Source organism: Littorina saxatilis, linkage group LG11, assembly GCF_037325665.1.
Source record: "Littorina saxatilis isolate snail1 linkage group LG11, US_GU_Lsax_2.0, whole genome shotgun sequence".
NCBI lineage: Eukaryota > Metazoa > Mollusca > Gastropoda > Littorinimorpha > Littorinidae > Littorina > Littorina saxatilis.
In genome coordinates, this window is record NC_090255.1 from 45,408,578 (window position 1) to 45,434,316 (window position 25,739).

At 39.8% G+C, this 25,739-nt stretch overlaps 1 protein-coding gene across 1 annotated transcript in view; it reads right to left on the reverse strand.

The window, feature by feature from the left end:
* Positions 1-1,447: 1,447 nt before the first annotated feature.
* LOC138980589 (uncharacterized) overlaps positions 1,448-25,739 on the reverse strand; it is a 28,689-nt gene continuing 4,397 nt past the window's right edge. Inside the window, exons 3-6 of the mRNA XM_070353490.1 lie at positions 12,517-12,798; positions 11,393-11,680; positions 6,957-7,247; positions 1,448-1,939 (exon numbers count right to left, since the gene is read on the reverse strand). Of these exons, the coding sequence (XP_070209591.1) occupies positions 1,776-1,939; positions 6,957-7,247; positions 11,393-11,600 (663 nt within the window). The 5' untranslated portion in view covers positions 11,601-11,680; positions 12,517-12,798 and the 3' untranslated portion in view covers positions 1,448-1,775. The remainder of the gene's footprint in view (positions 1,940-6,956; positions 7,248-11,392; positions 11,681-12,516; positions 12,799-25,739) is intronic.

The window sequence follows — 25,739 nt, forward strand, 5'->3', positions numbered from 1 at the left end:
TTTTGTCATTTGCTGATTCCAAAAACATATACATATGTTATATTTGGATTACAAACAAGCTCTGAAAATTTAAAATATAAACATTATGATTAAAATTAATTTTCCGAAATCGATTTAAAAACAATTTCATCTTATTTCTTGTCGGTCCCTGATTCCCAAAACATATATATATGATATGTTTGGATTAAAAACCAACTCAGTAAGGTAAAAAGAATAGAGATACAGAGAAGCGTGTTATCCTGCTCAGCGCGACCACTACCGCACTATTATGCATGGCTTGTCGATTTCACTGCCTTTGCCACGAGCGGTGGACTGACGAAACTACGAGTATGTGGTCTTGGTGAAACAAGCAATGCGTTCATTTTCATTGTGTGAGTTCGACAGCTTGACTAAATGTTGTTATTTCGCCTTACGCGACTTGTTTACCTGATCCAAACGAGTTGAATTTTGGTCTCAGAATGCACCAGATTGCACAGATTTTAATGTACCATTTAAACAAATTTTGGAACCCCCCTAGAAAAAAGGGATTTCATCGTTTTTCATCACAAGAGAGTCCCACCCCTGTTATCGTAGACAGGGGAGAGACAGATAATTATAATAATAAACTTTGTCTGTCTGTGCGTGTGTATGTGTGTGTGTGTATGTGTGTGATAGAAACTTTAACATTAATTTTGACTAAACACCGAAATACTAATTTTACCTGGTTATTATCCAAGCAACTGCTTCAAAATATTGAAGCAATGATCAACATTTCGTCGGCACGTATGTAGTTAAAGTGTGTATCCAAAGAAAACGGGTGGTGGGGGGTTTTGGGGGGGTAAAAACAGGTGACTGGTTTGTGTCGTGTGTGGTATGTAGACCAGGTCAGGGGTCAAGGTTAGGTCAGATCGCGTGAAGGATTGTGGTATAGATACAGTTATCCCCGAGCTGCAGTTCGCCGATTCGGAGAAGACGATTTCACATTGTTCGGTTTCGTAGCTCCAGAAAAATAGATAAAGAAGATACCAAAGGAGATTTCCTACAGGTTAATCTGCACAGCGTGTTTCCAGTGTCTGCGCGAGGAAGCGCTGTCGAAAGCGCAGTGTCGATCTGGCCATCTGGCAGTCGTGTCCCCGTAAGTAGGCTACAGACAGACAGATCTAGATCTAGTGTCTCGCACTCTTGCACCGTGTCACCTATGCTTACTGTGTGTGTGTGTATGTGTGACGGAGTGATTGAGTTTGTGTTACTGTTTGTCGATTTCTTACGTGAGCCTTGAAGGCTTCGCCTCTTGGGGTTTTTTTTCGGTTCAATAAATTTAATTCAAATCAATTAACCTGTATTATGTGATCTTGGCTCGTGTACGAAATAACATCACATAAAAACACACTCTCAAAACATATCGACACATAAAAGTACACATCAATACGCACATATCCCAAACCACACATATCCATACCATTACCCGCACCCTCACATACATCCTCGTACATACTCTCCTTTATCCTTTATAATCATAAATACATTATGGTTATTAGCTATGCTAGTCAACTTTACTTTAAATTAAAACTCAAAATAGGATATATGAAAATGTCTTCTTTAAAATATAATCATAAGGTAGGCAATAAACGCTTCCGCTTGGTATACTTTTGATTTGGTCTCTGGAAATTTTAGGGTTGTCTGTTTGTTTGTCCACTGTAAACACAGTTGGATCGATGTACCTGGACATGTCTTTTTTCGTAGGATATTAAACGTTCTCATAACTAACCTTTGTTCTTTAATTGTTAAATCTGTATTTAGGAATATGAGCAGTCAAATTCTTGTGGGGTTTCTTCGCCCGTCAGTCTTGTTCCTTTTTTTCTGACTGTGATGATGTAGGCTGTAAGCGCTGTACCAATCACCCCCAGTAGTGTCACAACAACGGGTACAACGACTGTAACGAGAATAGAATCGTCTTCGCCTGCAACCCAAAACAAACAAAAACAAATACAAATTAAAACAAGTCGCGTAAGGCAAAATTACTACATTCAGTCAAGCTGTCGAACTCACGGAATGAGACTGAACGCACTGCATTTTTCCCCAAGACAATACAGCTTCGTCAATCCCCGCGACAAGGAAATCGCTCACTTTTCACGTGCAAAACGAAGTGAAATTGACAAGCCAGTATAGTGCGGTAGTGTATTGCGCTCATCAGGAAAGCGCGCTTTTCTGTATTCTTTTTAACATTCTGAGCTAGCGTGTGCGTGCTTGCAACTACTTTAAGAACAAATCGGATGGTCATCAGTGAGGCTATGACGGTTTGGTCAAAACACCTGCAGGCCGAGAAAGCACTAAGACGGGTCACGCTCGTCTCCGCGAAGCATGCCAACGTATTACCTAACTAACCTATTTTCTTTAAGTGTGAGCACATTGTTAGAGTAAACATGACATATCTATATATTTTTAAATTCAGGGGAAGGTGAAAAATAGAATGCAATCATTTTTAAATCTGTTACTGAAAATTCGATTTTAATGACATATTTAATGAGCAAACAAATTAACTAATTGTTACGCTTCCAAGCTGAAATGCAATACCATAGTCCGGACTTCGTCGAAGATTGCTTGATCAAAATGTCAATCAATTTGGTTGAAAATTGAGGGTGCGAAAGTGCTGCCTCAACTTTCACAAAAAGCCGGATCGACGTCATCAAAGACATCTATCTAAAAATAAGTCTGAGGATATCATACCCAGAAACTGTTCCAGTAGTTAGTCTCGGAATCGCTCTATATATATATACACACACATAGACATACACATACACAAACACCAACACCCTAATCTCGATTCCCAGTCTATTTGAAAATATTTGGTATAAACTTGACTAAATGTAAAAACGAGCACAACAAGCCTCAGATGATGATAGAATTTTTAAACGCTTTTTTGACTCACCTGAGTAAGTACTCATCCGTATCCGTCCGTGGACAAAAAATTTAACGTTGAGGTTATCTCGGATGTTTTTCAATATAGATAAATAAATAAATAAATAAATAAAGTGTATTTATATTGCGCCTATCCCTTACAAAAAACAAAAATATTTGGCTCTAAGCGCATTACAACATGTGTAGGGACTTGGTACAATCAAGTCTGACAAATACAATAACACAATATACAGTCGGTCTCTTGGGTAAAAATGGGAAAAGCAGCTTCGACATTTAAACACTGCTACTAAAAAATCCTCTAACAATGCATACTGCTTTACAATATATGCATTTATGTATAAATATAGTTAAAGAACATCGGGTTAATAGGAATTAGAAAAGGTTCTTTTGATAAAAACTAACTAGCGAACGACGAAGAAGAAGAAGAATAAAACTATCAATGTCAATGTATAACAAGTCAACGTAAATGGCTAAAGAACAACAACAAAGCAATGATGATAAAACAGTTATACTCAATGGCTAATAACGAGATCTGAAGCTTTCCACAATTTTGGGGTTTGATGATTTCCCGACGTGACCCCAGTAAACGGCATAACTGTGTACTTGATTTTATTCCAAACCAAATAAAATGCGGTGAAGTGTTAGCAGAACTGAATAATTTTCACGAAACTCTTCAACTGCGCATTAATCACACGCTTGGGCAGGCAGACTGGCACTCGACCAAACTCGATTATATATATATATATATGAAGTCTCATATCGCGCGCGTATCTCCAGACTCGGACTCAAGACGCAGGGATCTATTTATGCCGTGTGAGATGGAATTTTTTACACAATACATCACGCATTCACATCGACCAGCAGATCGCAGCCATTTCGGCGCATATCCTACTTTTCACGACCTATTATTTCAAGTCACACGGGTATTTTGGTGGATTTTTTTTTATCTATGCCGATACAATTTTGCCCGGAAAGACCCTTTTGTCAATCGTGGGATCTTTAACGTGCACTCCCCAATATAGTGTACACGAAGGGACCTCGGTTTTTCGTCTCATCCGAAAGACTAGAACTCGATTAGAACTCGACCAAACTGTGGCACAAAAACACATTACTCAAAAAAGGAGAAATAAATTGATTACACACCTCGTCTCAGTGAATAATAAACAAGTCGCGTAAGGCGAAAATACAATATTTAGTCAAGTAGCTGTCGAACTCACAGAATGAAACTGAACGCAATGCCATTTTTCAGCAAGACCGTATACTCGTAGCATCGTCAGTCCACCGCTCATGGCAAAGGCAGTGAAATTGACAAGAAGAGCGGGGTAGTAGTTGCGCAAAGAAGGATAGCACGCTTTTCAGTACCTCTCTTTGTTTTAACTTTCTGAGCGTGTTTTTAATCCAAACATATCATATCTATATGTTTTTGGAATCAGGAACCAACACGAAATAAGATGAAAGTGTTTTTAAATTGATTTCGACAATTTAATTTTGATAATAATTTTTATATATTTAATTTTCAGAGCTTGTTTTTAATCCAAATATAACATATTTATATGTTTTTGGAATCAGAAAATGATGGAGAATAAGATGAACTTAAATTTGGATCGTTTTATAAATTGTTATTTTTTTTTTACAATTTTCAGATTTTTAATGACCAAAGTCATTAATTAATTTTTAAGCCACCAAGCTGAAATGCAATACCAAATTCCGGGCTTCGTCGAAGATTACTTGACCAAAATGTCAACCAATTTGGTTGAAAAATGAGGGCGTGACAGTGTCTCCTCAACTTTCACGAAAATCCGGATATGACGTCATCAAAGACATTTATCAAAAAAATGAAAAAAACGTCCGGGGATTTCATACCCAGGAATTCTCATGTCAAATTTCATAAAGATCGGTCCAGTAGTTTAGTCTGAATCGCTCTACACACACACACAGACACACACACACACACACACACACACACACACACACACACACACACACACACACACACACACGCACATACACCACGACCCTCGTCTCGATTCCCCCCTCTACGTTAAAACATTTAGTCAAAACTTGACTAAATGTAAAAAACAATGGTCTCAGGAAATTAAAAATGACGCGCTTGGCCATAATTATAAGGAACATAAATTGCAATCACAGAGTGTACTAAGTCTAAAGTGTGACTATGAGACTCTGAGGCTCGTGATGGCGGTGGGATGGGGGAGGGTGGGGTTGGGGGGTGTCTTAAAGGGGAGGGAGTCTTCTATTGGAGGATGGGGGGGGTGGTTAATAGGAGTGTTCCACTGTAATGGGACATGGCGAAGGCGAGTGGTATAAGCATTTGCTTTTCTGGTTGTTCATATTGCTCTGTCACTCAGCGTGTTAATATCGTCCTATCAAATAATACCACCGTCGGGTTTGCTTATTTTTTCCACTTTGTAGGTCTCAGTAACCATGCTATCCGTCCTGAAAAAGTCAATGGAGTGTGTCTGTGTGTGTGTGTGTGGGGGGGGGGTAGAATTAGAAAAAAAAAATCCCGAGTTCACTCAGTAAACTTAATTCAATTCGTAGGTGCTTGTAATTAACTTTAATCAACTACTTGCTTTACTGTAACGTTATGCGGGACTGACATGATGATCTTGTCTCCTATTTAAAAAAAAAACATTTGTTGTTGTTATTCCGGTGTCTCACAAATCACATTTAACTTGATTCTTCTCCATGTGAATGATCTACTCTAGATCCGTTGTCTTTTGTCCCAGGGCGCATGCTACCCCGGTTAACAGGGTCACCTCACGAAGAACTCAATAAACATTACAGGTCCTCAGTTTATATTGTACCCTCATGCATTGGTACACGCTTAAGTAGTTTATGCCAGTTGAGGATTGGATGTTCCAATAGCGGTGTAAACAAAAAAGACCCAGACGATTAGTCCATCCGGAACAGATGACCTCGATGGAATGCCGTCCAGGCTTGTTCAGTAAACAAAAGTTTTGTGATTTTGCCAGTTATCGCTCTAATAAAAAAAAATAATCAAAACGACTATTTTTATGAAAACCAATCAAGCAGGAGTAGAGTGATATACCCATCATTGAAGCAGGTGTATGTGGACAGAACAGAATCTCTGTTTACCAATTGCATTCATGATCTGTACAAGACTGTGCTCGGTGACAGATTAAATTAAAATAGCATTGATACGCTTTCATTTAGAACTTCTGTGTCATCTCTGCCCTCTCACAGGCTAATTGAAGTCAACTATTGCTGTGCTCTGTATGGCTTCCACTTGGCGTTGGTCAAATGGAAGCACATCAATGTATATGAATGATAATAATGTAAATTCTTTATTTTCCGATATGTAGGCATTGAATTTGGAAGAAAAGTAGGGAGCCACCTCTCCTCACAGTCCCGTGTAGCTTTGAACAGACTACATAAATCGTCATTTCTAGAAAGTACACATGCCAGGTTATTAACCCGTGATTTGTAAAAATGTAAAACAAATGTTTTACAAATCACGTACATGCGCCCGATATTTTCTTGTCATCTCCAAAGTCAAGGGATCTATTAAGATTTTTTTTTCCATTTTTTTTCATTTCTTTATTGTCCCATCGCTGGGAAATTCGGGTCACTTCCTCCCAGTGGAAAGCTAGCAGCAACACTGTCGCGTTACCCCAAAGTCAAGGGATCTGTTATTTAAAAAAAAAATCTTTTCTCACTACTTTATTTTTTCATCGCTGGGAAATTCGGGTCGCGTCTTTCGAAAGCTAGCAGCAACAGAGTCGCGTTACCCCAAAGTCAAGGGATCTATTACAAATTTTCTTTCTTACTTTCTTATTCTAAAAATCGTAATATTTTACCTATCCGGCCCGAACCACCCCCCACCAGAGAGGCTCTAAACAACAAATATTAATAATAATAAAAGGCATGTGTTTCTTTGTGGAATGCGATATTTTTACATTTTTATATTTTTACAAATCGCGGTTTTAGTACGTATAGGTTCGACGTAGTTTGTAAAACGTTTTTACAAATCACGGGTTAACACAGGTGAGTTCTTATTCTGGTTGTGAGTTACATACCTTCCTGAAAAACACTGACACAAACAGTTATTTCTCTGCTGTATGTCTCTCCGTTGAAGCCTCGGCAGATACAGGTCGTGTTATGGTCAGACATGAGAGCCTGGAAACGCAGAGAGCTGATGAGGTTTCCATCGGCGTCTGTCTCGTCTTCCTGGTCTGTGTGGCTGTCGCAATGAAAGTCGACTTCTTTGACAACAGGATAACCGCCCGAGACCAAACACTTCAAGTCGACATCCTGGTCCACTTTGTAACTTGTAAGTACACCCAACACAAGCGGGTCGTTGGGCTTCACTGAAAAAAGCCAAATGATCACGCTTATAAACTTGGTGTGTGTGAAATATTTGTAATGTGATTACTCTGCTGTGAAACCCAACTCCTGTGATATGAGAGGGTAAATTCACATTGTGCAATATCATATTTGATTGTATCCCTTTTATGTTTTTATGTTTTATGTGTGTCGTCCTATACAATTGTTGTTATAATCGTTTACAGGCAGGCAGGGTGTGCCGAAGAAAAATTTCCATTTTTATGTAATATTTTAATGGACAATACAGTGCTGTTATTGTTATTGTTATTGTTAAAGTTTCAGCAGCTTAATACGTGCTTGTGAAGCCTGCAGTCAAATACAAGCACTGAACCGATTTGTACATTTTAGCATGCACTATGTTATCTTTTTCGACACAATATTGAATGGGACACAGTGAGGGGAGTCATACGCTTGATTTGCAATTCCCAGAGGCAGAGTCTGTATGACATTTTTCTTGAAAAACAATTACCATAAAAACACGAACTCAAAGGCTGGTTAAGTACATTCGTTTATTCAAGGCACCCATTTTTGAAGAAAAATTGTGTGTATAGTTTTGTATGAGTTGGGGAATGCTGGTCAAGTCGCTGAGACCAAACGTCAATCTCATCTGTGTTTAGACTTGGTTCAACTTAACGTTGTCGGTTTCAAGGCCGCCATTTCAAAATCGTTCATCTTGCATTAAAGCTCAACAAACTGAAGACCGATGTGGTTTTGTTGGTTGTTTCATATCCTTGGTTTCTCATGAATAAATTGTCTGGTAAGTTAGGCCCCTAACGCCACTTCTTTAGTGACTAAACGTAAGAGAAGTATACTTTGTACAGGACATGTCTACACTACTCGTCAAAAAAAACTTGTACACATGCGTTTGAGGGCTGATCTTTCTGATGAGGCCGTTTATCGTAAAACCAATTATATGACTGAAAAGTCCGTTTATTCCCCTAACTTATTCAAAAAACAGATTGAGTTTACATGACGTAGTCAATACAGTGGAACCTACAACACATACACCCCCCAAAATCAAATTCGCAAAATCAAGGTTCCCGCGATAAAATCGACAACAAATCAGAACAACTTAATCGAACCATGTTTAGCATGTCATTAGACAGAACAATAACATCAGCTCTTTGTTCATGAATATATCTTCTCTAACATGGACGCTAAGGCATGCTGAGCGGTGTAGGTGTCAATCCTCTCAGAGGGCATAAAAGGCAATTTTTGGATGCCGTTTTAGCGGGTAAAAGACAAAAAAATGGTACATTTGAGTAACTCGTTAACGCATTGCCTTCACACTTTTGGGGATTTTTGCTAACACGTGTCGTAAAGTATGGAGTCCCACAAGGATCTGTGTTAGGCCCAGTGTTATTCACTATGTACATACAGCCGTTAGGCAAAGTCATAAAGCACCACAATGTCCTGTACCACATGTTCGCAGACGACACTCAACTACAAAAATCCGCACACACCAAACAGTTTACAGAGTTAGTGCAGTCAATAGAATCATGCAGCGATCACATCAAACAGTGGATGACAGTCAACAAGCTCAAGATGAACGATGATAAGACAGAGATCATGCCAGTTGGCAAACAATCAAACTTAAAGCTTCTTTCAGAAACATCCAGTCTTACGCTTTCTGATACCACAGTCACATTCAGCAGCAAAGTGAAAAACCTGGGTGTCCACCTTGACAGTAGCCTGTCAATGGACGCCCACATCAACTCACTCTGCAGAACCGCCTTTCTTGAAATGCGGAGGATTAGCCAAATCAGACACCTTCTTTCCCTCGACGCAACCAAGACACTGGTTTCGGCTTTTATTTTGTCGAGACTGGATTACTGCAACTCGCTCCTAGCCGGCCTCCCAGACGCCAAGCTAGACCGCCTACAGCGCATCATGAACAATGCAGCACGTCTTGTGCTGCGCAAGCGCAAGCGCGACCATGTCACCCCTCTCCTCATGACCCTTCACTGGCTACCAATCAAAGCACGCATAACATATAAAATAGCTACCCTGTGTTACCGTAGCCTTCACGACGACTCTGCCCCTTCTTACCTGTCTTCGCTCTTAAAGCCACACGTCCCCACACGCAACCTCAGATCCGCTGACGCAGGGCACCTTGTTGTCCCACGCATCAAACTGAACGCTTTCGGCAAGCGCGCCTTTATCTACACAGCTCCCTCTATTTGGAACTCTCTGCCCATGTCTGTCCGCCTTTCTACCTCTCTCCTCTCCTTCAAGTCCTCTCTAAAAACACACCTCTTCCGGCAATACTTCGACGCCTAGCCTGTTCAGTATCTGCCACATTGAGGAGAGGGGTCACTTGCCATCGTAGCGCGCTGTGGGCCGGCTGGGGACGGGTTGCTATTTCATGTGCCTGTTTCCTTGTTTATTTCCGTGTTTTTGTTCCTTGTACGTGCGCGCGATAGCTGTCGCGGTGTATGAGTGCGACTACACGTGCCTTGGCGTGTGTGTGCGAGTGTGCGAGGGCTGTATTTTGTATATTTTTATTTGATACATGTATAAATGTGTCTCCAGGAATATGTTTTGTTTTAATCTTGTGTCGATACTATTTAGTTCTGCCTCGTTATTAGCCATTGAGTATAACTGTTTTATCATCATTGCTTTGTTGTTGTTCTTTAGCCATTTACGTTGAATGACTTGTTATACATTGACATTGATAGTTTTATTCTTCTTCTTCTTCGTCGTTCGCTAGTTAGTTTTTATCATAAGAACCTTTTCAAATTCCTATTTATACATAAATGCATATTTTATATTGTAAAGCAGTATGCATTGTTAGAGGATTTTTTTAGTAGCAGTTTTTAAATGTCGAAGCTGCTTTTCCCATTTTTACCCAAGAGACCGACTGTATATTGTGTTATTGTATTTGTCAGACTTGATTGTACCAAGTCCCTACACATGTTGTAATGCGCTTAGAGCCAAATATTTTTGTTTTTTATAAGGGATAGGCGCAATATAAATACACTTTATTATTATTATTATTATTATTATTAAATACGGAATCTTAAGTCATTTGAGATATTAGTTCTGTTGTTATGCGACATACCAGAAAGAGTTTTAAAAATAAAGATGTACCCTGTCCGATTAAACAAACACAAATTAAGATTAGCATGCATTTAGAAAAATGAAAGCTTCAATTTAACCTTAATTTTAATACATTATCAACTATGGCTGTTCACAGCGCACTCATACCACCCATGTCTGATACGATAAGTACGTGAAATTTAAGTATGTGGCGCATCTGTAATTGTTCTTAAAGATTTCAACAAATTAAATTTTTTCGATGAGTCAGCAAAAACCTACCGTCAATTTAAGAACTCTTTCTGACATGTCAAATAAGAGTAGACCTAATGTCTCCAATGACTTGCAATTCCGTATGTACTTTACGACATGTTTTAGCACAAATCTCGGAAAGTTTGAAGGCAATGCGTTAACGAGTTACTCAAATGTACCATTTGTTGTCTCATTACCCTCTAAAACGGCTTCAAAAACTGCCACCTACACAGCTCAGCATGCCATAGCGTCCATGTTAGACAAGATATGCGAACAGAACTGACTGATTTGGATGCAAATGTGATTGTTTTGTCTAAGGACATGCTAAACATGTTTCGATTTAGTTGTTCTGATTTTTTGTCAATTTTAACGCGGGAACCTTGATTTTGCGAATTTGATTTTGGGGGCTGTCTTTTGTTGTGGTTCCACAGTATCGACACTATGCCATGTAAACTCAATCTGTTTTCTGAATAAGTTAGGGGAATAAACGGCTTTTTCAGTCATATAATTGGTTTTACAATAAACGGCCTCATCAGAAAGATCTGCCCTCAAACGCATGTGTAAAGTTTTTTTCATGACGAGTAGTGTAGGAAGACTAACTGCACTAAAAGTACGACCATAATTATGTTCATGGAACATAACGATACATTTTAAAGAAAGTATCGCATGTCAACTTACATTTGCGAACAAGTACCATTTGTAACAATTTAAAAAACCCAAATTGAATATGGATTGGACTTCTAAAACAGTATTTTTTAGGATCATGTAGATCATTACGTGTTGTAAAATGTGTTAAGAATACAAGATTTACTTCAGAAGTCTATGTTTATTCTGTACATACCTATTACTTGAGGTTTATACGAGACGCCAAAGTGAACCTCTGTAACAGACTGAGTGATGACACATCGGTAGTCCTTCCCGCTGTAGGAATCATTGACAGCGGTGAAAGGTAGTGACAGCAGTGTTTCCGTCTGTGTAAGTTTGACTGTGAATCCATTGGGATCCTCCCATGTCAGCAAGGCTGGAGGCAGGCCGAGAGTTGATGTCATGCACGTGCAGCTTGCGTTTTCATCATCTTTACGGAGCAGCTCTTCGGGGCAGTTCTTCAGGTAGGGCTGTGAAGGGACCTCTGTTTTAACACACAAACATATAGAACGCTTTCAGATGTGTGAATTTGTAGTATGTCAGGAATACACTAAAATCATCGCAGATGCTTTTGTTTATAATATAAAGAACATTACCTTTGACATCTAATTTAGCAGCTTCACCTCGTTTTTATAAAGAATTAGATTCCCAGTTGATATTCACAAGTTTCTTCTTTGCGTCTACAATGTTAGTATGCAAATATTTCTTGTATTTTTGCGTTCGGTAAAAGGCGTGCAGACTAGAGATTGTGGTCACTGTTTGCCAAGACTGGGGGTTGATTTCCTCTTAGCTTATGCCATGAGCTTGCGCATGAAAGAGTGCATCCATATTTTTTAAGAACAAAAAAAATTCTGTTTCACTTATGATATTTGAGGTTACTTTCTGGTTGATGGCTGGTTTGCATTATAGCCATGTCAGGACAATGCGTACTAAATTAATGCAGATGTGTACGCTCCCTTTTTAATGTCCAAGGATTGCGAACTGGGCCAAACAATACGGCAACACTTACCACAAATACATTGTCATGCATGTTTAATTTCTTTAAAACTGTCTATGCCATCAAAAGCCCATGTTTGGATACTTGGCTTACTTTTTGAATTCAAGATTGCTATCATAGGGGTCACGTGACGGCCATTCAAGTGTGTGTGTGGGGGGGGGGGGGTACACTCTTGGCAACGCATCCGATGACTTTTATTTGTTCACTTACTGTGCCGACATGTATGCGAGCAATCTGCAGGAATATAACCTTCAACTGATCGCGTCTTCTGTCCAGTCCATGAGAAAGACATAATTAAGAGAAAACAAAAATAGTAGACCTACCCGCTATCTTCGGCGAGTACGGCAGAGTTTGGGGTATGTTATCGTGAAGAAGTTCACACTGATATTGCTTTGTGTTGAACTCTGGACTGACATCACTAAAATGCAGCGTCAGCGTTTTCTCATTTCCATTACTTTGTGTGACAGTTCTTCCCTTGGGATCTTTCCAAAGAAGTGACAAAGTGGAGTTGTTGACATTGTCTGCCTCACAGGTGCAGCTGAAGCCGCTGGCAGCAGGAACAAAACCACCAGGACAGTTTTTCAGACTAATTGTTGGTTCGGCACCTGCAACAGCGGCGAATAAATGAATTTCATAAGAATAATGCAAATATATATGGACATTTAATATACCACCCCTCCTCTTCTGTAACTAGAAGGGGAGTGTAATCGAGATATTCTTCGGCAATTAAAATGAATTTCATTAATTGGCATTGTTATGAAGAATATTCGATCAAATAATTGCAGGTGTGTCTAAATTACTGTGCGAAGAATGTCCCTTACGGAAAATGGTTTGTGCAAATGCTAAGAAATGTAATTTTGATTGGTGAAGACACTTTTCTAATGTAATAAGTCTCAACTTCAATACTTCGTCATATTTTGATTCAATGCTGTTGTCTACGCATTGTCTGATACAACGAAATTAATGTAACAAAAACGAATAATGTAACAATTGTTACATTATTCGGGGGTAGCCCTTTTTTCAACTTTGAAAAAGTTAGACTTAGATTAGAAAAAGACTTAGATTAGAAAAAGTGTAAAATAGCTCATTATACAGTCTCGGGTTAGGGTTAGCATCCACTCTCTAAAATGACATGTCACTTGCATGGCATGCACGCTTTTCGCAGAATCAGTGACGCCACTCGCACACATGCACAGACAGATAGACACACGCCGTTATACTCTGAATTTACCCCCTCCCCCTCCACCCACTCCCTCTTTCCCACTCCCCTCGTTCTCTTTCTCGGGGCTAACCGTCATAACAGCCCATCAGAACGCCCGCTTCGTGCACCCAGGTCCGCAGCCAATCAGATACACACTTTGGGCGCACATGTTAACCCGTGATTTGTAAAATCACGTAAATGCGCCCGATATTTAACTCATCATCTCCAAAGTGAAGGGATCTATTGAGAACAAAAAAATGTCATTACTTTTTTGTCCCATCGCTTGGAAATTCGTGTCGCTTCCGCCCAGTGGAAAGCTAGCAGTAACATAAGTCGCGCTACCCCAAAGTCAAGGGATCTATTAGTCCCGTTTCGCCGTTATCCCATTTCACCCCCATCCCATTTCGCGACATTTCACAGGCCAAGTGTCATTTTACCGCCATATCATGTACCATTAGCTTCACATCCCATTTTCTCCCCCCTTTCCCCGTCGCGATATAACCTTGAATGGTTGAAAACGACGTTAAACACCAAATAAAGAAAGAAAAGAACATCCCATTTTGGCGCAATCCCGTTTCGCCGTTAGCCCATTTCGCCCCCATCCCATTTTTGCGACATTTCACAGGCCAAGTGTCATTTTACCACCATGTCATGTACCATTAGGTCCACATCCCATTTTGGCGCAATCCTGTTTCGCCGTTATCCCATTTCGCTCTCATTCCATTTTCGCAACATGTTACCACCGTGTCATACCACTGGCGCCACATTCCATGTTGTCGCCATGCCGTTTTGCCGTCATCCCATTTCCCCGCCATCCCTATTTCGCGACATTTTGGATTGTGGCAAACATGGGATTTCGCGCAAACGGAATGTCTTCCTATTTGAAAAAGCAACGAGTGTAAATCTGGTACGACACAGCAAGCCATGTAGTATTCTGTTTATCCTACATACTGTACTTACGTGTATTTTACTAAAAATGTCCTGCAGTCGAGGCAGCTAAACTGAAGACGCTTGTTTTGGAACCTCGATCTCTTCTAAAGCCTTGTGCAATCTATTATGTCAAAGCATAATCGGGGGAAATAATCTGAAAGTGTGGCGTGACGTATAATTAGTGAGTTCAATTTTTGTTTCTATAATGGGCTGCATGCATTTGAATTTCACGCATTTGAATTTTTTTTTTTCGTCTTCCCGCATTTGATTTTCCCGCATTTGGTGGTTTGAATTTCACGCATGTGAGCTTTTGAAAGTCGCGCATGTGAGCTTTTGAAAATCATGCATGTAGTGTATGCATTGGGGTGTGTGTACATGAGATGATGAGTCTCAATACACCTTGAAATAAGTTGAAACATTTAAGTTTTCTATTAAATGAGATGGTAAATTCTTCAAGAGGTGAAGTCCATATTAGGTAACATATTCATGTGTTTCGAGTCTATTCTTGGGTTGTTTTGGCATGTGATTCTTTCTCTCATTCCACATCGCGTATCTCACGTACACAACGTCACGCATGTCAAAGTCATTATCTTCTGGCAACTTCCCTTGCTCTCTTCTCATTGAATTGTGATTTGTGAGTTGTGAGCGAACCGTCGTGATGTATAAACTCCCACGGATTTCCCATGTTGGTTGTTGGTATTCGTGTCTTGCTGAATTGTGATTTGTATTCACGCGTCTATACACGGCACTCACTCACAAACACACCGATGCGGGGGGGGGATACGTGCATGCGTGTGCATGCGTGTGCGTGAAATTCAAATGACAAGTAAGGAGAGATTTTAACTGGAAACTTGCGTGAAATTCATGTGTTAAGAAATGCGAGAAATTCATAGCGTAAAATTCAAAAGAGCGTGAAATTCAGTTGCACCGCTACAAAACAATTTAAGTCTTTACATAAATTTGGTTATGACCTGGTTCAGCTGAGACCTCCGTAAGACAATCGGAAAAGATAATTTGGTCGCTTTTCTGTAGAAAGTCAAACCTACGATAATTCAAGGGAGTTAAACCTCCCTACTTCCTTTTCCGTCTTGAACGCAGCGCGAGAAGACGTGTTTTTCGCGGACGAAAATTATATCGCCTTCGTGTGATATTTTTGGTCAACATCGACTCACTTGACGGTATTGTACGGTGGTATTTATGTTCATAGTGTGTTGTCAGCCTATTATTTTAACAATAGTTTCAGGTGTATGAAAAATTTAGTTGAAAGTACACACAACATGCTTATCAGTCAGCGTACTTCTACTGGTACGCCACCTTCACTGAAAAACAGAATTGTCACGAATGATATTTTCTTTATGGTATGGTACGTTGCTAAGAAAGTCCCTTGCGTGATGCAAGGTTATCAACTTCATAACTGGTGTGTGCGGAAAGTTGTTTTTCATCAGCATTATGTTAGTAATTCAACAGATCTAGATGTACAGGAACGTCATCAAAATTTTGCGTCACGCGTTTGCCAGGATAATGACGTTTGTCTCGGTGACTTTGGCATCATAAGCAGTGGAAAAATAAGTCCCTGCCAGACTTGCTTGACATGACCTCATTTACATGATAATTATACACACGTGTGATTTGAATGATTATTATCTCACGGGTGTCTCTCTCACGTATGTAGGATAATGTATGTTTGCAGTTCAACTGTCTATATGTTCATGCGTGAGAATTGTGTGCTTAGTACGCTAGCCCCCTGTCCTGGCGGTCTTGGGTTCGATTCCCATAAGAAGATGACATCGAAAGGCTTTGACGTCATTGCATCATGACGTCATCCCCTCCCTGCGGTCTTTCTCTCTCGCGCGCAGTGTGTGTGTGTGTGTGTGTGTGTGTGTGTGTGTGTGTGTGTGTGTGTGTGTGTGTGCGTGTGCGTGCATTTTGTGCACATGTGTCAGTGTGTGTGTGTGTGTATGTGTGTTTGTGGGTGCGTGCGAGTGTGCGTGTGTGAGTGTGTATTCGTGTTTGAGTGTGTGTGTGTGTGTGTGTATGTGTGTGTGTGTGTGTGTGTGTTTATATGTGTGTAAGAGAGAGAGAGAGAGCGGGGGGGTGTTTGTGCGTGTGCGTGAGTGTGTTCGTGAGTTTGTGTGTATGTTTATGTGTGCACTTGTGTGAATGTGTGTTTGTTTGCAAAGGTTCGTATGTCCGTCTGTCAATATGTGCGTATGAGTGTGTGTTTTGTGTGTATAAAGTGTGTGTGTGTGTGTGTGTGTGTGTGTGTGTGTGTGCGTGTGTCACAGGCACCCGACACGAGGTGGGCGGGGTTTATGTCTTGGATGTCATGTGGTTAGGGTGATTGGGTACATCTTTTCCTACAGTTTCTAGAGATGAGAGAAAGTGACTCGGAAGATAGGTTTGTGCAGATCGTCTACTGCAAACAAGATACTTATGACTTTACATTACATGACTTTTTATGCCACAACGTACTGTTCCCTTATTTGTTCTCCAAAATCACACATTGAATTTTCAAGCGAGCTAGTTTACCGAAGTAGTGGGAGGGGCCTAATCAGAACCGTACATGACCCATGCCTCCTCAGAATCCTACTGCTGTGTGCTCGGGTAATGGACGATAATTGGGAATAACTGTCGGGTTGGTACGGGTTGTGAAAGAGTACATACTTTTGCTTTTATTGAGACAACAATTACCACCTGATATTATAGGCCAGTTACCAGCGAGGGGTGTGTCTGAAACACGCGGACAAGGAGCACGTGTGGAAAGGTCGCCTCAATAATGGTAATACTCTTCACTCTTTCACAACCCATACAGCCCCGACAGAGTTATTCCCTTTGTTCGTCTATTGCCGTAATACGGGTTTCGTTGAGCGGTGGTGGATTAGTGTTGATTTTAGGTATTGTATGGGGTTTTGAAGAAAGTGCGTGTGCATTTTTAAATCACAAATTATCCATCTATTGAATGCACAATTTAAAAAACAGAATTTACAGGAACTTTTAATGAAGTTTTGAGCACGCATTTATTCAAATGTTAACATCTGTGCTTGGGTAATCTGAGGAGATAATAAATTCCCCATTTGCTCTCTTTGCTTTCCTTTCCATTCTACGTTATGGGGAACTATTTGCACGCTTTTGCTGCCAAACAGATTTTGAACTAGCCCTACAAGTTCAAATAACATAACATTTAAGAATTGCACTAAAATGATTGGTTCAACATTCCGTTATTCAAATGTGAAATTATGTGTTTGGTGATCTTTCAAGACGGTACATATTCTTCTTTTGACGATGTCTTTGTTTACGCTGTTTAAGGGATGCAACAACAGAGCAATTTTTTTCTTATTAATAAACAGAGTTTGTTTTCTTGGCAGAATTCACAGGCACAAAATACAATTCCGAAAAAGTTAAGTATTTGTACTATGACAAAACTTCTAAAACCATTCCTGTTACATTATTCGTGGCGGATGTAGCTTTTCTGTATCTGTTCTTTTTAACTTTCTGAGCTTGTTTTTAATCCAAAAATATCATATCTATATGTTTTTGGAATCCGAAACCAACAAGGAATAAGATGAAATAATTTTTACATCGATTTCGCTAATATGATGTTAATCATAATTTTCATTATTTTAATTTTCAGAGCTTGTTTTTAATCCAAATATAACATATTTATATGTTTTGGGAATCAGCAATAAATGAGAAATAAGATTTAATTACAATTGTTAGATTTGTAATGACCAAACTCATTAATTAAGTTTTAAGCCTCCAAGCTGAAATCCAATACCAAAGTCCAGTTTTTGTCAAAGATAGCTTAACTAAAATTTCAATCAATTTGGTTAAAATATGAGGGCGTGACAGTGCTGCCTCAACTTTCACAAAAAGCCGGATATGACGTCATCAAATACAATTATCGTAAACAAGAAAAAAATCAGTCTGGGGATATTATAACTAGGATATCTCATCTGAAGTTTCATAATAATCGGTCTAGTAGTTTCCTCGGAAACGCTCTACACATGCACACACACACACACACACACACACACACACACACACACACACACACACACACACACATACATCACGACCCTCGTCTCGATTCCCCGTCTATGTTAAAACATTTAGTCATAACTACTAAATGTAAAAAGAAGAAAAAAAAAGGGTAAATTAGTTTCCCACAGGGCAGACTGTTGTGTAAGAATGCTTTGGGATTCAATGTTCGTTTTAGATTTGTATCATGCGAGTGATTGGCTGGTGCGTAGCTACAATGTAATAATTTATGTTGTAGGGATCCACAAAAGGTTGTTTTTACGTGTCTTTTTAACACAAATAGGCTACCCATGTGCATAATTTGTTCAACTCCCTATACATGAAAACAGAGGTGCGTTCTCCAAATTTCCCGTCAAATAGACCGCTCTCTGCGCAAATCTTGCCGATTGTTCTTGGTGGCTGCACTCTGTGTCACTTCGCCAAATATGGGCAATGACTCCCTCAGGCGTCCAACCGCAGGGGGACGTATGTTACGCGTGATTGTTCTGAAAAGTGACTTTGTTTCAAAGCCCTCTGGGCCCAAAACAATAAATACTTGACTTGACTTGACTATTACATGATTGTTCTGAAAGTCTACTATTTATTTCATCGTAATCATGTAAGCCCTCATACGTGATTGTTCTGAAAGCTTACTAATTTACATGACTGTTCTGAAACTCTACTAAAGGTAAACTTGCTTCACCCGTGAAATGTTGTCAGATATGGAACAATAATAATGTATACCCCTACCCCTGGTGGTTGCTGTGTAATAAAAAAAAGTGTCACTGAAAACAGATGTGCTAATAAATTTAGCTTTCATGTGTGTGTATGTGTGGTGTGTGTGTGTGTGCGTATGTACTCAGTGCACTGGCGTCGGAAACGGGGGGGGGGGCAGCTGTTCCTGGGGTGGGGGGGGGGCAAACATGTCTTTTTGCCCCCCTCCCCCTAACATTTAGGATGACAAAAATATTCACACAGAGAGAGATTAAGAGAGAGAGAGAGATTGAGAGAGAGAGAGAGTTGATAAACCCCCCACACACACACAAAGAAGTATATTGTCTCGCGTGCAAGAACTTTATAGCCCGGACTCCCCACCCATCTCGCAACCCCAGACATCTCCTCACGTCTATCATCCCCTCTCCACTTGAATTTTTAGTTCATTAAAAAAAAAGTTTCATTTGTGAAAATTATTTGTTGTGCCTTTCGTCTTTAAAGGGGCAAAAAGTAGCTTCCATTTTCCCTCTTTGCCATGCCTTTCGATCCATTTTGGTGACCTAGCCACCTAAGCATGGCAAAGAGGAAAATTCAAAAGTTTCTATGTGTCCCTTTGAACCTGTAACTTGAATTTTGAGTTGGGAATACTCAAGAAGAATCATTACATTTTTGAAGATTATAAATAATTTTTGTCTTTGAACATTTAATTTCAATTTTGAGTTGAGAACAATAAAGAAGACATGTTCAATGTATGAAACGTATTACTTGTTGAGTTTGTATTCATTGGGCGGGGGTTCATTTTAATCTTGTGTCGATACTATTTAATTCTGCCTCGTTATTAGCCATTGAGTATAACTGTTTTATCATCATTGCTTTGTTGTTGTTCTTTGGCCATTTACGTTGAATGACTTGTTATACATTGACATTGATAGTTTTATTCTTCTTCTTCTTCGTCGTTCGCTAGATAGTTTTATCATAAGAACCTTTTTTAATTCCTATTAACTCGATGTTCTTTAACTATATTTATACATAAATGCATATTGTAAAGCAGTATGAATTGTTAGAGGATTTTTTAGTAGCAGTGTTTAAATGTCGAAGCTGCTTTTCCCATTTTTACCCAAGAGACCGACTGTATATTGTGTTATTGTATTTGTCAGACTTGATTGTACCAAGTCCCTACACATGTTGTAATGCGCTTAGAGCCAAATATTTTTGTTTTTTGTAAGGGATAGGCGCAATATAAATACACTTTATTATTATCAAAATAGTGTTCCATTTACATACAGACATACACACAGACAGACGGACAAAGTGAATCCAGTATACCCCCTCCAACTTCATTTGGCTGGGGTATAAATATCAATATCACTTAAGATTTAGTATCATTGTATCAAAATATTGTTCCATATACATACAGACATACACACAGACAGATGGACAAAGTGAATCCAGTATACCCCCCTCCAACTTCGTTGGGCAGGGGTATACATATTGTTCCATATCTGACATTTCACGGGTGAAGCAAGTTTACCTTTAGTAGAGTTTCAGAACAATCATGTAAATTAATAAGCTTTCAGAACAATCACGTATGAGGGCTTACATGATTACGATGAAATAAATAGTAGACTTTCAGAACAATCATGTAATAGTCACTTTTCAGAACAATCACGCGTAACAGACGTAAGCATGCTGTTTTGTCAGGACTCTCACCTCAGCGTTATCTCTGAGTGCACAATAAAAGACTTGAGACAGTTTAACGAATTGGCTTACGTGATTTAGACATATTCAAAGCACGGTTGTAAACCACACACCAGGAATACTTTAGGGTGGCTGTAAATTCATATTTTATCTGGAGGCATTAACAAACAAGAGGCGAAGCCTTCAAGGCTCACGTAAGAAATCGACAAACAGTAACACAAACTCAATCACTCTGTCACACACACACACACACACACACACACACACACACACACACACACACACACACACACACACACACACACACACACACACACACACACACACACACACACACACACACACACAGAGTAAGCATAGGTTAAACTGTGCAAGAAAGCGAGACCCTGGATCTGCCAAGTAGTCTCGGCCCGCTCACAATAACAATGACCGAGACTTTCAGTAATTCCTTTGCGTGACGTCTAACCCTCTTACGTCATAATGTGACGTCTTCAAATAGTTTCTATCACACACGTCAAACACTTTTGACCGAGACTGACGTAATCTTCTTATGCGAGCTTTATCCATAGACTCGGAAATGTTAAAGTTTCTATCACACACACACACACACACACACACACACGCACGCACGCACGCACAGACAGACAAAGTTTATCATCGCATAGGCTACACTTACGTGAGCCAAAAATGCTTATATCATGTTTGTTGACGATCTACGCAATCGGTTTAAAACCTATTGTGTGGTTTACACAATGTAAACTGGTGTGTGGTTTACAACCGTGCTTTGAGTATGTCTAAATGACGTAAGCCTTCGTTAAACTGTCTCAAGTTTCAATAAAGACCTTGGGTGGCATGTTCCCAAATTTATTGCTAGACTATTGCACGCGCACCCACTTGGTGCATGGATATGAAGCTATCTTACTGCATCTAAGGCTGTCGCTTTTCATAGCTAATATATACTTTTATCATAACATTTTAAGAATGCCATTTTATATCCAAGTATCTCTTATTACCACTGTTAATTAGATGAGCGAGAGTGTGCGGGATATAGGGAGGGTGGTAACATACTGTACAAAAAGGGAAAGTGTTTGTGCGGGCCTGTGTGTGTTTTTAACCTAAGACAAATGTCGCCAATATTTTTACAGAATGACGTTAAATAAAGGACTTTATCATCATCAGTAATATATTGTATATGTGCCTTCGTTAAACACTCGTATATTTTAACAGACACAATAGACGTTTTCTGGAAATAACAATTGCACAATTTTCAAGCGCTGTGGCAGAGCTGCGCGCAAGACAGTGCGGCAAGCGGCTGACCGGCTAAGACCTACGATCGCGGCGAACAATTAACCGATGTGTCATACAGTGTACGCTCAAATTGGGGGGGGGGGGGGGAGGGGAGGAAATACAGTTTATTCCCCCCTCTGCTTCTTTACCTCTGTAAACTTGTAGGGGTAGTTATTTTTCTATAATGACCCAGCAACCAAACAAATAACGACCCAGCAACAGCCTGAATCCTCGATAGTGCAATGGGTTGAGAAGTTGTTCTGTTTCGGTACTACCTTTTGCGACTGAAAAGTTCCGAACGCTCTAATGTACGAAGTATACATCTCTGGAGCAAACAATACAAACATACCGCATTTAAATTAACAACTACAGGCCTGAACACATGAATCTTCATATAAAATCCATGAGTTCGGTTGTTTTCTGAATCTAGATTTGCCGTGCTCAAACGTTCATCACAAGCAATTTCCCGCAAGGCAAGTAACTCATACTTTGTCTAGCGACAAGAGTAGTTCCCCTTCTTTTCACTCAGTTTCTTCGACAACAGACTGCAATCCGACGGTCAGTTTTCAACAATATTTCATTTAATAAACAGATCACACGCAACCAAATGCACACATCTCATCAATTTAAACAACATAAAGCGGTTTCATACACTATTTTCCCCAGAAAACTGAACTTCATACAGTTTTTAACGTTGGAACACGGGTGCAAAAGTTCGTCTGCTAGTCCCATTTGACGAAAGAACATTATCCTAAGCGATACCAAAACATATACAGAACACACAATATCTGCCTTTGCCGCCACAGCAGAATAACAGCATTAGTCCAAAATAGGAAAACTGACAAGAAGTGTTAACAGAATGGAATGATTTGCACGGAACTATACAACCGCGCATTAATCGATCGCCTGCGCAGGTTGACTGGTTGAGTGAATAGGATTCGATCAAACTTTCGCAAAAAAACTCCTCTTTTCTTTGAATAACTGAAGAAAGGAGGAATAAAGAGGTTACACACCTCGTCTCAGTGATTATAAAAAATAATGGTCTCAGTTCGCGGTCATGAAAAAGCTCGCTAAAGCTCGCATTTTTCATGATCCGCGAACTTCGACCATTATTCTTAATAATCACTGAGACTCGGCATGTAACCTCTACATACTCATCGGAGTTCACGATTCGTTGTGGCAGTGATTGCTGGCCTGCTGTGATCGCTGACAACGTGTTTTGACTGAGGTCATGTGGGTTGGCTTGAGGTCACGTGCGTTAAAAAAAAACCACCCGTGCTTAGCGATCACTGCAAGCTAATGTAAGTAAATCATGGCTCTAATGTGCATATCTAGCGCAAACTGCAAAACATACACATCGAAGTCAGTTATTTTCAGCGATCCGAGAGAGAGTTAGATCTTACAAACAAAGGGAAGTAATTGCTCTAAATGCATACGACATGTGTATTATTCCCTCTGTTTGTCAGATCCTTAATACCAATAGCGCTCTACGTCATTGTTAAAGATACTGACAGACGTATATCTGGACTATTGGTCCCAGCAGGAGATACTCTATGACTTGCAAGAAAAATAACAAGTTACGCGGTGCCGCACCCGTCAAATGCAGGCATAAAAAGATACTCAAGCCAAGGCAGGTTCAAACGCGTGGAAGTCGATGGCTTTAAAATTCCAACTTCCAGTTGCATCATTTAGAGTACAATGTCAATAATTGTCTCCGTCAAAATAATCTACTTTGGTCTTTTTATCGGTACAACAGTCAATATTTTGGGTTGCTTGCAACATATTACCCTGTTTGGTTTCTGGCGTAGGTAAACAATAAATTGCTGTACTACAAATAGCTTGATAGTATAACGTAGCCATGGATATACGCAAACAAGAACCCAAGCATGGACATTTACATGCGATCGACTATAAAAAATATTCTGTTCAGGATTTATTTACATGTCAAGAAATTAAAATGGAGTACTAAATAAGAAAACTGAAATGTATTGTATTCTGTTTTTTTCCGTCGACCAGAACCATACATACCGAGCTGGTAATGTTTTGTATTGATATTACCGAGAATTTGAATGTGATTCAAAATGACCAACACTAGTGTGGTAGTGGAAAATACTAATATACGTAGGTATTTTGGAATGTGTCGATCTCATAAATAAAACAAGAACGCTGAGGCTTGATTAACCATTCAGTCAATCGAACGCACTAAAATACGTCTGGTTCACCAATTACCTTTCGTATCAAACAAAGAAAAGAGAGAGAGAGAGAGAGAGAGAGAGAGACAGCGAGAGAGACAGAGAGAGACAGAGACAGAGGCACACAGACAGACAGACAGACAGACAGACGGAGACACAGAGACAGAGACAAAGAGAGAGAGAGACACACACACACAGAAAGACAAAAAAACGTGAACTGAGGAATCAAAGGAACACCTACGTTGCAAGTAATAGCAATGTAGCATCTTTACATAACTTAAGTCATGTCATGAAATCAACGAGTTACATTGATCTACTGAAACGTGTGAAAGGTAAAATTAAGGCATCAGAAATATAAACATGTTAGAGAGAGAGAGAGAGGGAGAGAGAGAGAGAGAGAGAGAGAGAGAGAGAGAGAGAGAGAGAGAGAGAGCGGGGGCTCACATCCACGTCGGTGATCGGACATACACGAATATATATTTTCCAAATGTCCTATACATTTATCATGGAAGAGAACATAATTATGTCCTATTGTTTTTGTCACAAAGTGGTCATTGTTCGATTATGCTTTTATTTGATCCGGACATTGTCAGTACTTTCCAGTAGTTTGATTTGCTATTTTATCGATGTTTTGCGAAGCGATGTGTCTCTTCAAGCAGACGAAACTTGGGGAGACTTTATGTGCTTTTTATAGAGAAGAGCTTCCAAGGGTTGCAACTCTGAATGTAGTTGACAGTTGCCTTCCTTCGCGTTTTTTTTTCTCCAAAAAAGAACATGCCGCCGAAACGAAAATTGGTGCCAGAAAAAGGTCAGAAGCGTTTGTACTTTAAATCTATGCCCTCATCAGCGGCTAGTACCACTGAAACTCAGCTCCCTCCGGCCTCTGAGCAGCCAGAGCCGTCGCTCTAAAAAATGAAACTTCGGCGCCGAAGAAAGACGTTACCCCCTGCCCCACCCCCGCGCGTGGCTTCGTTTCAAACTGGCCGACTTCATTCCCGTGAGTGTCGCACGACCCAAAGAAGTCAAACTCTTGTAGAAAGAAATTTGCGAGAAAAAAAGTCCTATTGATTAATATTTGTTCAGGACAAATGTCCTATCACTTTTGCATTGTCGAGGACATTTGTCCTATGCCACCTTTTATGGATGTGAGCCTATGCACAGAGAGAGAGAGAGAGAGAGAGAGAGAGAGAGAGAGCTAGAGAGAGAGAGAGAGAGAGAGAGAGAGAGAGAGAGAGAGAGGGGGGAGGAGAAAGAGAGAGGGAGAGATAGAAGACAAGACAAGACAAGACAAATTCTGTATTAACGAGGGGTTTGGCATAAGCAAACAGGTGCTTTTTTTACATCCAACCCTTGCCCATGAGAGGGACTGATCTAATGATAATACGTTTTTATAAAGGTTAACATAACAATCAAAGAAGTAATACAAACAAACAAACAAAAATATACATACAGACGAACATAAAACATTATTGTCAAGTGCATAATCAAAAAAGTTTCAAGCAAGCAA